The following is a 14,109-nucleotide window of genomic DNA, read 5'->3' as shown; positions in this document are numbered from 1 at the left end:
AGTACCGCCCCTCCGACAGTGCGGCACTCCCTCAGTACCGCCCCTCCGACAGTGCGGCGCTCCCTCAGTACTACCCTCCGACAGTGCAGCGCTCCCTCAGTACTGCCCCTCCGACAGTGCGGCGCTCCCTCAGTACAGCCCCTCCGACAGTGCGGCGCTCCCTCAGTACTGCCCCTCCGACAGTGCGGCGCTCCCTCAGTACTGCCCCTCCGACAGTGCGGCGCTCCCTCAGTACAGCCCTCCGACAGTGCGGCGCTCCCTCAGTACTGCCCCTGCGACAATGCGCCGCTCCCTCAGTACCGCCCCTCCGACATTGCGGCGCTCCCTCAATACTGCCCCTGCGACAGTGCGGCGCTCCCTCGGTACTGCCCCTCCAACAGTGCACCGCTCCCTCAGTACAGCCCCTCCAATAGTGCGGCGCTCCCTCAGTACTGCCCTCTGACAGTGCGGCGCTCCCTCAGTACTGCCCCTCCGACAGTGTGGCGCTCCCTCAGTACTGCCCCTCTGACAGTGCGGCGCTCCCTCAGTACTGCCCCTCCGACAGTGCGCCGCTCCCTCAGCACTGCCCCTCCGACAGTGCGGCGCTCCCTCAGTACTGCCCCTCCGACAGTGCGGCACTCCCTCAGTACTGCCCCTCCGACAGTGCGTCACTCCCTCAGTACTGCCCCTCCGACAGTGCAGCGCTCCCTCAGTACTGCCCCTCCGACAGTGCGGCACTCCCTCAGTACTGCCCCTCCGACAGTGCAGCGCTCCCTCAGTACTGCCCCTCCGACAGTGCGGCGCTCCCTCAGTACTGCCCCTCCGACAGTGCGGCGCTCCCTCAGTACTGCCCCTCCGACAGTGCGGCACTCCCTCAGTACTGCCCCTCCGACAGTGCGGCACTCCCTCAGTACTGCCCCTCCGACAGTGCGGCGCTCCCTCAGTACTGCCCCTCCGACAGTGCACCGCTCCCTCAGTACAGCCCTCCAACAGTGCGGCGCTCCCTCAGTACTGCCCTCCGACAGTGCACCGCTCCCTCAGTACAGCCCCTCCGACAGTGCGACGCTCCCTCAGCACTGCCCTCCGACAGTGCGGCGCTCCCTCAGTACTGCCCCTCCGACAGTGCGGCGCTCCCTCAGTACAGCCCCTCCGACAGTGCTCCGCTCCCTCAGTACTGCCCCTCCGACAGTGCTCCGCTCCCTCAGTACTGCCCCTCCGACAGTGCGGCGCTCCCTCAGTACAGCCGCTCCGACAGTGCACCGCTCCCTCAGTACAGCCCCTCCGACAGTGTGGCGCTCCCTCAGCACTGCCCTCCGACAGTGCGGCGCTCCCTCAGTACTGGCCCTCCGACAGTGCGGCGCTCCCTCAGTACTGGCCCTCCGACAGTGCGGCGCTCCCTCAGTACCGCCCCTCCGACAGTGCGGCACTCCCTCAGTACCGCCCCTCCGACAGTGCGGCGCTCCCTCAGTACTACCCTCCGACAGTGCAGCGCTCCCTCAGTACTGCCCCTCCGACAGTGCGGCGCTCCCTCAGTACAGCCCCTCCGACAGTGCGGCGCTCCCTCAGTACTGCCCCTCCGACAGTGCGGCGCTCCCTCAGTACTGCCCCTCCGACAGTGCGGCGCTCCCTCAGTACAGCCCTCCGACAGTGCGGCGCTCCCTCAGTACTGCCCCTCCGACAGTGCGGCGCTCCCTCAGTACTGCCCCTCCGACAGTGCGGCGCTCCCTCAGTACTGCCCCTCCGACAGTGCGGCGCTCCCTCAGTACAGCCCTCCGACAGTGCGGCGCTCCCGCAGTATAGCCCTCCGACAGTGCCGCGCTCCCTCAGTACTGCCCCTCCGACAGTGCGGCGCTCCCTCAGTACAGCCCTCCGACAGTGCGGCGCTCCCTCAGTACCGCCCCTCCGACAGTGCGGCGCTCCCTCAGTACCGCCCCTCCGACACTGCGGCGCTCCCTCAGTACCGCCCCTCCGACAGTGCGGCGCTCCCTCAGTACCGCCCCTCCGACAGTGCGGCGCTCCCTCAGTACCGCCCCTCCGACAATGCGGCGCTCCCTCAGTACCGCCCCTCCGACAGTGCGGCGCTCCCTCAGTACTGCCCCTCCGACAGTGCGGCGCTCCCTCAGTACTGCCCCTCCGACAGTGCGGCGCTCCCTCAGTATTGCCCCTCCGACAGTGCGGCGCTCCCTCAGTATTTAATTGGGAGTGTCAACCTGGCTTTTCAGGTCTGTGGAGTGGGGTTTGAAAGCTCTTCAAAGATGGGCCACGTGTCTTCCTTCTGTGCTTTGAAATTCTATGACTCTGGGCTCTTCCTGCTGTGTGTGTGTGTGTTTGTGGGCCTCAGTACCACGCCAGTCCACGCCCTGCCCCTTTAAGCCGAAGTCTGGGGCGGAGTTGAAGATGGAAGATTGACAAGGGGAGGCGCTCTCTCTCTCTCTGCGCTGCCTTGTAGCAGTGAGGTCGAGAGAACATGCAGAGAGGGTGAAGGTTTTTTTTTCGTGTTTTGGAAAGGAGGCGATCAGGGGATTGGGAGATCCTGTACTCTCTCTCTCTCTGTGTGTGTGTGTGTGGGGGGGGGGGAACCTAGCCAGCAGTGGGTGGCTCAAGGCTGGCAGGCCGATCGAACAGTGACAATGGCAGGGGCTCGTCCCGGCGTTCACGCCCTTCAGCTCAAGCCCGCGTCGGTGCCCGATACCTTGAAGAAAGGGAGCAAGTTCATTAAATGGGATGAGGTGAGTGAAGCTTTGCGGAGCCGGTGGATGTTCGAGTGAGACAGTCTGTCCCCACCACCCCCTCTCCTCTCCCCCCAACCCCAACAGGTGCAAGCTGGAAAAAGTTTTAAAAAAGTTTTGGAAAAGTTTTGGCAAAAGTTCTGAAAAAGTTTTGAAAAAGTTGTGAAACTTTTTTGATTGTTTCTCGCCGGTGGCGTCAGTTTCACTCTTGAAACCGACTGGTTTAAGTGTCTGTTAACAAAGGAAATACTTTGTAAAAATGATTTCGATACGATACATTATTCCTGGGTGCAACCAAGGGAGTCGGGTTAATAATCTACATTCTCTCTCTCACCACTCTGGCTGTGAGTTGTGTATACTACTAGCAACTCTCTCTCACTCTCTCTCTCTCTCTCTCTCCCCCTCCTTCTCCTCCCCAAGTCTGTACCGAAGTGCCAAAAAAGGAATTAAGACACAAGACTTCAGATCTAAACACTGGGGTGTAGGCGCGTTTGAACAGCAAGATTCCTGGGGTTGGGAAATACGAGATCAGGAATGTAAACTTTTCTGTGTGTGAGAGGGAATGGGAGAGAGGGGAGCAAGGAGCCTTTGGCACTTAACCCTTTCCCAGCGTGGAGATGCCCAGAGATTCCCTTGGGACACTTGACACCCCCCCTCCGCCCCAAATCCATACCGACAGCAGATGATGTTTACCTCTTAAAGGGGCATTGTATTGCATTTCTTTGAGCAGTAAGGAGCCAGTCCAGACAGCGGCGAGGGATCTGATCAGAGTCATGAGGGGTTGGGGATTCCCCCAGCCACCTCCCCCACCCCCCCCAGCCACGACGAGTGTGCAAACATCGGGTGACAATGGATTCGGGCGCGAAGCCTCTCATGGTCGAATGTCCTGCCCACACTTGCACTTGGGAGAGTTTAGAAAAGGACTCTTGGGGTCTATCCCACAGATCAGTGGGTATCAAACTGTGTGTGTTTTGGGGGAGGGGGGGGGGTGCGGGGTGGTTGGGGAAATATCAGCAAATACTCGCGGACCACCCCCCCCACCCCGGCCAAACAAGAAACACCTCTTTCTAACCTCATTTCTCCCCCGCCCCCTCCGCACTTCCCTCCTGGGATCTGGGTATAATCAAAGGGTTCTGACAAACCCAGACTCCCGTTTCGCCCCCCCGCCTTTCACCACCTCAGGACATCCCAAAGCGCTTCACAGCCAATGAAGTACTTTTTTGGAAGTGTGGTCACTGTTGTAATGTGGGAAACACGGCAGCCAATTGATAATGACCAGATCACCTGTTTTTAGTGATGTTGGTTGAGGGATAAATATTGGTCCCAGGACACCGGGGAGAACTCCCCCTGCTCTTCTTCCAATAGTGGCCGTGGGATCTTTTACACCCGCCTGAGAGGGCAGACGGGGCCTCGGTTTAACGTCTCATCCAAGAATAACTTCATTCCTGAAGGTGCTGACTCTCACTGGGGTACGGGTTCCACACACACTGACTCTCACTGGGGTACGGGTTCCACACACACTGACTCTCACTGGGGTACGGGTTCCACACACACTGACTCTCACTGGGGTACGGGTTCCACACACACTGACTCTCACTGGGGTACGGGTTCCACAGACACTGACTCTCACTGGGGTACGGGTTCCACACGCACTGACTCTCACTGGGGTACGGGTTCCACACGCACTGACTCTCACTGGGGTACGGGTTCCACACACACTGACTCTCACTGGGGTACGGGTTCCACACACACTGACTCTCACTGGGGTACGGGTTCCACACACACTGACTCTCACTGGGGTACGGGTTCCACACACACTGACTCTCTCTGGGGTAAGGGTTCCACACACACTGACTCTCACTGGGGTAAGGGTTCCACACACACTGACTCTCACTGGGGTACGGGTTCCACACACACTGACTCTCACTGGGGTACGGGTTCCACACACACTGACTCTCACTGGGGTACGGGTTCCACACACACTGACTCTCACTGGGGTACGGGTTCCACACACACTGACTCTCACTGGGGTACGGGTTACACACACACTGACTCTCACTGGGGTACGGGTTCCACACACACTGACTCTCACTGGGGTACGGGTTCCACACACACTGACTCTCACTGGGGTACGGGTTCCACACACACTGACTCTCACTGGGGTACGGGTTCCACACACACTGACTCACACTGGGGTACGGCTTCCACACACACTGACTCTCACTGGGGTACGGGTTCCACACACACTGACTCACACTGGGGTACGGGTTCCACACACACTGACTCACACTGGGGTACGGGTTCCACACACACTGACTCTCACTGGGGTACGGGTTCCACACACACTGACTCACACTGGGGTACGGGTTCCACACACACTGACTCTCACTGGGGTACGGGTTCCACACACACTGACTCACACTGGGGTACGGGTTCCACACACACTGACTCACACTGGGGTACGGGTTCCACACACACTGACTCTCACTGGGGTACGGGTTCCACACACACTGACTCTCACTGGGGTACGGGTTTCACACACACTGACTCTCACTGGGGTACGATTTCCACGGACAGAGTTTCTGCTACAGTACCTCGCGCAAGGTTGCCCAGCCATCGCGTGCTGGAGCAGGCGGCCAGTATCGCCAGGCTATTTGACTCGGGGTGGCATCACAACCCAGCCCGATCCATTTTGTTCCCGTGGGGTGGGGGGCCGAGTGCGAGTCCGAATTGAGAGTCGTTCCTTTCCACCTTCCCCCGTCGGGTGGGCGGGGCCAGACAGGTTGGCAACAGATCGGAGATGGCGCCTCGTATTACTCGCTGGGGTCATTGTTCTTGCTCGCAGGAGCTGGGATTTCACCTCCTCCCATATCAGTGGAATCTAACCTGATGGGTGTATTTGATTAGTGTGGGACGCGAATCAGTCATGAGAACAGATGGCGGAAGTTAATCGTCAATGCCTGTTATCAGGAGCTGGGTCAAAGTTTGTCCCTTAGCTAATTTTCAACGGGAGCGGGGCTGAGAGTTCCAAGTTCACTGAGGTGGTGGGGGGCGGGGGCCGTGTCTAAGGGGAAGGGGGTGTGCTACTGAGTCACGCGGCACCCCTGCGCATTGCCTAGTTAATCTGTGTGGGAGGAGCTGTGGGTGGAGCTCAGGTTAAGACAGGCTCCAGCTCTGTTGCGATGCCCCCTATAGTCGAACAGCCTACCGAGTCTCTTCTGCACCCTCCTCTCTTGAAGGCACTGACTCTTCACTGGGCCGGAGTTTTCGTGTGGGGGGGTGGGGGGGCGGTGTTATCCCCTTGGTACGTTGGTTGTGCCTTGTATGAGCTGGGGAGGGGGAGTATCGCCAGGCTGTTCGACCACATGGTGCACCACAACAGTGCTGGAGCTTGTCCCAACCTGAGCTCCACCCACCCAATAGCATGCCATGGGGGAGGGTGTTTGACCCTTGGGGATTGTGTACAGTGGGAGTGAATGGGAAGGGGTTTGGGTCCATTGGGATTGTGTACAGTGGGAGTGAATGGGAAGGGGTTTGGATCCATTGGGATTGTGTACAGTGGGAGTGAATGGGAAGGGGTTTGGGTCCATTGGGATTGTGTACAGTGGGAGTGAATGGGAAGGGGTTTGGGTCCATTGGGATTGTGTACAGTGAGAGTGAAGGGGAAGGGGAAGGGTCCATTGGGATTGTGTACAATGGGAGTGAATGGGAAGGGGTTTGGTCCATTGGGATTGTGTACAGTGGGAGTGAATGGGAAGGGGTTTGGTCCATTGGGATTGTGTACGATGGGAGTGAATGGGAAGGGGATTGGGTCCATTGGGATTGTGTGCTTGGCGCAGGAATGAATCTATCTGAAGATTTTATGAGCAGCTGGAAAAACATTCATGAATGCAGCCCATTTAGATGTTATCTGAATATCATGTGTGTGACTGGGCACGTAGAGCCCTGGGCACGGCAAGACTTTGTGAGTCAAAGATTTCACCCCCTCCTGTTGTGGTACTGAGTCCCACAGAGCAGGAAAGGCTCAGGCTTCAGCCCATCCCAGGCCGGGGGTCGCGGGACCACGACCAGCTTCAGCTGCCAGGGTTCGGGAATCGTTATCGGGGTGGATGACTTTTGGTGCGATGCCTCCCGTGGCCCAATAGCCTGCTAGCGCTTGCTGCCCAGGCTGGCAGGCGGGCAGGGTCCTGCGAGGGAGGGCGTCACGCCCGCTCATTGAACTCTTAACTACCCCGCCCCCCCCCCCTTGCACCACCTTCGGGCGGAGGATGGGAGAGGCGAGTGTCGATTGGTCCCTTATCCTTGCGGTTGGCAGAGGGAGGGGACGCGTTGCTTTGGTTCCCCTCTAGTCTACTCCTGAGGGTCGTGGGTCAGAGGTTGCTGGTTTGGGGCGAGAGGTCATGTTGCTGATTTCTCTGGGAATTGCTGTGGATCAGTGGGTAGCACCCTCTCGCCTTTGAGTCAGAAGGTCATGGATTCAAGTCCCACTCCAGAGACTTGACGTCAAAATAATAGGCTGACACTCCAGTGCAGTACTGAGGGAGCGCCGCACTGTCGGAGGGGCAGTACTGAGGGAGCACCGCACTGTCGGAGGGGCAGTACTGAGGGAGCGCCGCACTGTCGGAGGGGCAGTACTGAGGGAGCGCCGCACTGTCGGAGGGGCAGTACTGAGGGAGCGCCGCACTGTCGGAGGGGCGGTACTGAGGGAGCGCCGCACTGTCGGAGGGGCGGTACTGAGGGAGCGCCGCACTGTCGGAGGGCGGTACTGAGGGAGCGGGCACTGTCGGAGGGGCGGTACTGAGGGAGCGCCGCACTGTCGGAGGGGCGGTACTGAGGGAGCGCTGCACTGTCGGAGGGGCGGTACTGAGGGAGCGCCGCACTGTCGGAGGGGCGGTACTGAGGGAGCGCCGCACTGTCGGAGGGGCGGTACTGAGGGAGCGCCGCACTGTCGGAGGGGCAGTACTGAGGGAGCGCCGCACTGTCGGAGGGGCAGTACTGAGGGAGCGCCGCACTGTCGGAGGTGCCGTCTTTCGGATGAGATGTTAAACCGAGGCCCCGTCTGCTCTCTCAGGTTGATGTAAAAGATCCCACGACCACTATTGGAAGAAGAGCAGGGGGAGTTCTCCCCGGTGTCCTGGGACAATATTTATCCCTCAACCAACATCACTAAAACAGATGATCTGGCCATTATCACATCGCTGTTTGTGGGAGCTTGCTGTGCGCAAATTGGCTGCCGCATTTCCCACATTACAACAGTGATCACACTTCAAAAAAAGTACTTCATTGGCTGTGAAGCGCTTTGAGACGTCCTGAGGTGGTTTAAGGTGCGGGAGAAATGCGAGTCTGTCTTTTGTTATCTGTTCAAACACGTCTCTGCTCAGATGTAAATAACTGCTCAGACATTTGCTGCAATTTAAATAAATACGTTAATGAATCAAATACATTAATGGATACATTAATAAATGAATGAATGACTAGATAAGCAAGTAATTAAATTGACAAATAAATTAATGGGTGACCAACTGATTAAGCAATTAAGTAAATGAACAAATTAAAGAATGTGTCAGTGAGTGAGAGTGAGTCAGAGAGTGAGAGTCAGAAGGGAAGAGGAAGAGAGACGGGGACAGAGGGAGGAGGACACACACACGCACACACTCTGTCTCTCTCTCTCTCTCTCTCACACACAGACTCTCTCTCTCTCTCTCTCTCTCTCTCTCTCTCTCTCACACACACACACACACACACACACACACTCTCACTCTCTCTCACTCTCTCTCTCTCACACACCGACTCTCTCTCTCTCTCTCACTCACACACACACACACACACACACACACACACACACACACACACACTCTGTGTCTCTCTCTCTCTCACACACACACACTCTGTGTCTCTCTCTCTCTCTCTCACACACAGACTCTCTCTCTCTCACTCACTCACTCACTCACTCACACACACACACACACACACTCTGTGTCTCTCTCTCTCTCTCTCTCTCTCACACACACTGTCTCTCTCTCTCTCTCTCTCTCACACACACACTCTGTCTCTCACACACACACACTCTGTCTCTCTCTCACACACACACACACACACACACACACACACACACACTCTGTCTCTCACACACACACACACACACACTCTGTCTCTCTCTCACACACACACACACACACACACACACACACACACACACACACACACACACACACTCTGTCTCTCTCTCTCTCTCACACACAATACAATAATACAATACAAATCGCTTTATTGGCATGATAAGGTACATCTTATGTTGCCAAAGCATCAAAATACATTTATGGTTGAACACATAAACGCGGTTCCATTCATACAGTGTATAAACAGGTCTATCCCTGAGTTTATAAATATATTTTCGCCTTGTTTATATATACTCTTGTCTTAGTTTACTGGTTGTCCCTCTGTTCATGGCAAGCTGTAACATAGTGTGCCGCCAGTGTTACACAGCTTCTCTCCTCCCCCAGTAGGAATGGGAGTTTTTGGTTGTCAGTCAGATTTCTGAATTCTGGGCATATTTGTGAGAATTTTTGATAGAAATTCTCTCTGATGCCCTGATATTTTCCACAGGCTGTGAGGAAGTGCATCTCTGTCTCAACTACTCCCTGACTGCAGTGAGAGCATATCCTGTCTTCTCTTGGCAGCCTGGTCTGCCTGTCTGCCTTTTTCGATCGCTAGGCTATGTTCGCTAAGTCTGTACCTTGTCAAGGTTCTTCTCAGTTTGTTATCCTTTACCATGGTCAGGTAATCAGCTATGTTGTATTGTCTGTTTAGGGCCAAGTAGCAATTGAGTTTGCTTTGGGTTTTTGTTGTTTCTGCCCAATATGACAGATATTTTTCCTTTTGCTTAGCGACGATTGTGTTGGGTCGAATTCTTTGTGTTACCCTGTCACTGTCCTGGGTCTGGTTATTGTTAGTATTGTTATTCGTGACTTTATTGAGTCCCAGGACTAGTTGACTGAGGGTATTCTTCTTTATGGTCAGCTCTTGGCATTTCAGGGCGTCGTAGTGATAGCATTGGGGGTTGCTCATTTGTAGGTGATTCCAAAATTTGGTGGCTCTTTTTTGGATCGTGATTATTAATGGGTATTGGCCTAGTTCCGCCCTGCATGCGTTGTTTACTGTTTTCCTTTGAGTCCGGAGGATACTTTTACAGAATTCCGCATGTAGGATCTCAATTGGGTGTTTGTCCCATTTTGCAAAATCTTGTTGTGTTAGTGGTCCCCAGACCTCACTGCCATAGAGTGCAATTGGTTCAATTACTGATTTGAAAATTTTGAGCCAAATGCTAATTGGGATTTCTATTTGGATTGATTTTTTGATGGCATAGAAAGCCCTTCTTGCTTTCTCTTTCAGTTCATTCACAGCCAGTTTGAAGTTTCCTGTAGAACTGATTTTTAAGCCCAAGTATGTGTAGTGAGTGGTTTGTTCAATTTTGGTTGTTCCTACTGTGAAATTTATTGTGGGTCCATGTTGTTTGGATCTTTGCTGGAACACAAGGACTTTGGTTTTTTGGGGATTTATTGTCAGGGCCCAAGTCTGGCAGTACGACTCCAGCAGGTCCAGGTTCTGCTGTAGACCCTCCTTAGTTGGTGACAGCAGAACCAGGTCGTCGGCATAGAGGAGGAATTTAACCTTGGATTCATATAGGGTGAGGCCGGGTGCTGTAGATTGTTCAAGTAGTTTTGCCAATCCATTAATGTAAATATTAAAGAGTGTCGGTGAGATTGGCGAGCCCTGCGTCACCCCCCGCCCCTGTGGGAAGTATTTTGTTTGTTTGTCTCCAATTTTAACTGCACATTTATTGTTTGTATACATTGATTTAATTACATCATATGTTTTACCTCCTACCCCGCTTTCGATAAGTTTCAGGAATAAACCGTCATGCCAGATGGAGTCGAAAGCCTTCTGGAAATCTACAAAGCATGCGTAGATTTTGCTTTTGTTATGGTGAACGTGTTTGTCAATTAGGGTCTGTAGGGTGAAGATATGATCGGATGTTCTATAGTTTGGCAGGAATCCAATTTGGCTTTTACTCAAGACATTGTGCTCTTCAAGGAAGTTTATAAGTCTTTTGTTTATGATGCTACAGAATACCTTCCCCAGGTTACTGTTTACACAGATGCCTCGATAGTTGTTTGGGTCGATTTTGTCCCCACTTTTGTATATGGGTGTTATGAGTCCTTTGTTCCAGATGTCAGGGAAATAACCGACACTCAGAACCAAGTTAAAGAGTTTTAGGATAGCCAGTTTCAGTTTGTCGTCTGCGTGTTTAATCATCTCGTTTAGTATGCCGTCTGTCCCGCAAGCTTTTCCTGGTCGCAGGTCCTTGAGTTTTTCAAGAAGTTCTTTTTCTGTTATTATGGCGTCTAGCGGGTTTTGGTTATCTTTTATGGCCATTTCAAGCTTTTCCAGTTTTTTGCGTATTTGGTGTTGCTCTGGTCTTAGTGTGTTTTTCTGGTATAATTTTTCAAAGTGGTTTACCCATGTGTCCCCATTTTGAATGGACAAATCGTCGTGTTGTTTTTTGTGTAGTGTTTTCAAGTTGTCCCAGAAACAATTCGACTCAATGGATTCCTCCATGGAGCTGAGTGTATTCTTAATAAATTGCTCTTTTTTGGTCCTGAGTGTGTTTCTGTATTGTGTTAGCGTCTGACAATAAGTAAGGCGTAATTCCTCGTTTTCTGGATGTCTGTGTTTTTGGTTTGATAGTTTTCTAAGTTTTTTCCTCATGTTATGGCAATCATGGTCAAACCATTTTTCATAGTTTTTTGTTTTGGGTTTGTTCTTGCGAGCTTTCAAGTTTGCATTTGTTGCCAAATTATCAAAAATATTGTTTAGTTTACTAACTGCCCGGTTTACGCCTTCTTTATTGTGAGTGTATATGTTATCCAGAAAGGTGTCTAAGAGAGCTTGAGTTGATGCATTGCTAATTGTTTTCTGGTATTTTTCCGTGTCGTTTTTGGCCCATCTGTACGATTTTTTGGTGTTGTACAGTTTACTGGGTTGTGTTTCTTTGTTGTTTGTTTCTGTCTTTTTGAGAAACATAGTAATTTGGCTGTGATCTGACAGTGTTGTTTGTGGTTTGACTGTGAATGCTCTGAAAGAGGATGGGTCCAAGTCTGTAATCATATAGTCTACTGTGCTGCAGCCAAGAGGTGAGCAGTAGGTCGATCTTCCTAGGAGGTCTCCTATGAACCTACCATTGACAATGTACAGACCCAGGTTTCGACAGAGCTGTAGTAGCTGTTTACCGTTGGTATTTGACTGCTTGTCGCAGTTATGCCTGTATGGAAGGGGAGGGATGTCAAAGTGGTTATTCCCGAATACGTAATTGTTTCCCTGATTATTGGTGAAGTCTGGTTCTTCGCCCGTTCTTGAATTGAGGTCCCCACAGATCAACACGTTCCCCTGGGCCTGGTATTGGATAATTTCCCCCTCCATGTTGGAGAAGGTGTCCTCTTTGTAGTACGGGGAATCGATTGGAGGGATATAAAGTGCGCAAATGTAAACATCTTGGGTGTTTGAGATAATCTCCCTCTCAAGTTTGAGCCACATATGGTTTTCGCCCTTTTTTATAAATTTGATGTAATTCTTAAGTTCTGTTTTAAACCAGATCAGTATGCCTCCGGGGTCTCTGCCTTGGGTTACACTTGGTAATTTATTGGAGGGGACCACTAGCTCAGTGTACCCTTGGGGACAGCCGGTGTGTCCTTTTCCTTTATACCAAGTTTCCTGTAAAATGATAATATCTAGATCTTTAGTTTCCTCTATGAACTCTGGGGTCCTACTCTTCACTTCTCGCAGTGAAGAGCGTAGACCTTGGATATTCCAGGTCGAAATATATAAGGATTTCATGTTAAGTTTTATCTTTTTCTATGATTTGGTTACAGTTCTTTCTATTAATTAGTCCTTGATCCATAAGGCGGAAGTAGATGCTGCTGCACATCTGCTTATTGTCTCTTAATGGATTGTTTCTGTCTGAGGTATTGCGTACGTCCTGTGCATCTCTCCCTCTGTCTGGCTGGTAGCAGTCCTATTCCCCTGTGGGACAGGAGTGGTGCAGGTCTGATAATGTTGTTTTGCATGGGGATCCTCTCCGGTCTCGGTTGGTGTGGTGGTGGTCTTTGTAGTGTTCCTGATATGTACCCCGCTGATCTCTGGTGGTCGGGGGGGGGTCCTCTTGGAGTCTGGGTATGGACCCGGTTAAAAGCGACGTCCTTCAGGGCTTTAGCAAAGATCGATATTTTTTGCCTTTGGATGTGGACGTGGTCGTAAAGACATTCTTCATCGAGGGTGGGGTGTTGGGCCAGGTGTACGTTGTGGTTTGATTCGCATTCTGTTGCTATGCTGGCATTTATCTCATGAATTGTGTTGTTGTTGAAGTCTGTTCTCGGCAATATTGTGGAAACAGTGATTCTAGTGTTTGGAAATGTACTGCTTGCCTTCCTAATCATTGCTCTGAGCGATGTTGCTACCTCTTTCTGTTTGGCCTTTAGGTCATTTGTGCCCGTGTGTATTATTATGTGTTGGGGGGAGCCTAATCTGGCTTTGGTCAGCCATCCCATGGCTCTGTCTGTTGTTGGGCACCAAATCTTTTCTACTTTACTTCTAGGGAAGAGCTTTTTCTCCCATAGAAATTTCCCATTTGAGTCTATGAGTATTACGACGTCAGCCTTGTTTGTGTTTACTGTCTGGTGGCTTTCGCCTGGACTCATAGTGTGTGTGCTGGGCTGGGGTGTCTGGTGTGTGCGTACCTCTTGTGAGCGGCTCGCTTGTGGTTCCATGGTGGTGGGGGAAGATTGCGAGTCAGTATGCTGGTCGGTCTGTGTGGCACCCCTTGTATTGTGTGTCTGTTGCTTTTGTTCCGTGTGGGAGTGCAGCCGTTCCGTCCGGCTCTGTCTTGTCTTATCTCTAGTCTCTGGTTGCTGGTCTAATGGTGTTTTCTCTCCTCTATGGCTCTCTTCTTTTTCCTGCAGCTCTTTCACCTGATTCTTAAGTAGATTCACCTGGTTATCAAGTCTATTCAGCTCTCTCTTGTGTCTCTCCCTCTCCTGCTTTTGTTTGTCATTCAATTTGAGGACCTCCTCTCTAAGTTTAACCATCTCTATCTCTAATTGATTAAATTTATCTTTTGGTTGTATCTGGCTGTGTGATCCCGGGGTATGTGTCTGGTCGGCCCTGGAAGGCTCACTCACTTCCTGGCTAGGCTGGTCGGCCCTGGAAGGCTCACTCACTTCCTGGCTATGCTGCTCTTCTCTTGGTGGGCTGGGAATGGTAGGGGAACTATGTGTGGCTTCCTCCGTGGTAGTTATGCTGGGGTTTGTCAGTTGTATCGTGTGGCTGTGGTTCCCCGGGGTTAGTG

The 14,109-nt window shown here is 52.5% G+C and overlaps 1 protein-coding gene across 1 annotated transcript in view; it reads right to left on the bottom strand.

The window, feature by feature from the left end:
- Positions 1 to 8,069: 8,069 nt before the first annotated feature.
- LOC147092968 (uncharacterized) overlaps positions 8,070 to 14,109 on the bottom strand; it is a 31,645-nt gene continuing 25,605 nt past the window's right edge. Inside the window, exon 3 of the mRNA XM_085976399.1 lies at positions 8,070 to 8,114. Coding sequence (XP_085832525.1) covers positions 8,070 to 8,114 — 45 coding nt within the window. The remainder of the gene's footprint in view (positions 8,115 to 14,109) is intronic.

Source organism: Somniosus microcephalus, unplaced genomic scaffold (assembly GCF_052327205.1).
Source record: "Somniosus microcephalus isolate GS21.2 unplaced genomic scaffold, FLI_Smic_1.0 unresolved_chr2, whole genome shotgun sequence".
NCBI lineage: Eukaryota > Metazoa > Chordata > Chondrichthyes > Squaliformes > Somniosidae > Somniosus > Somniosus microcephalus.
Note: the sequence above shows the minus strand (reverse complement) of the source record. Positions and strands in the feature narration are given on the sequence as shown.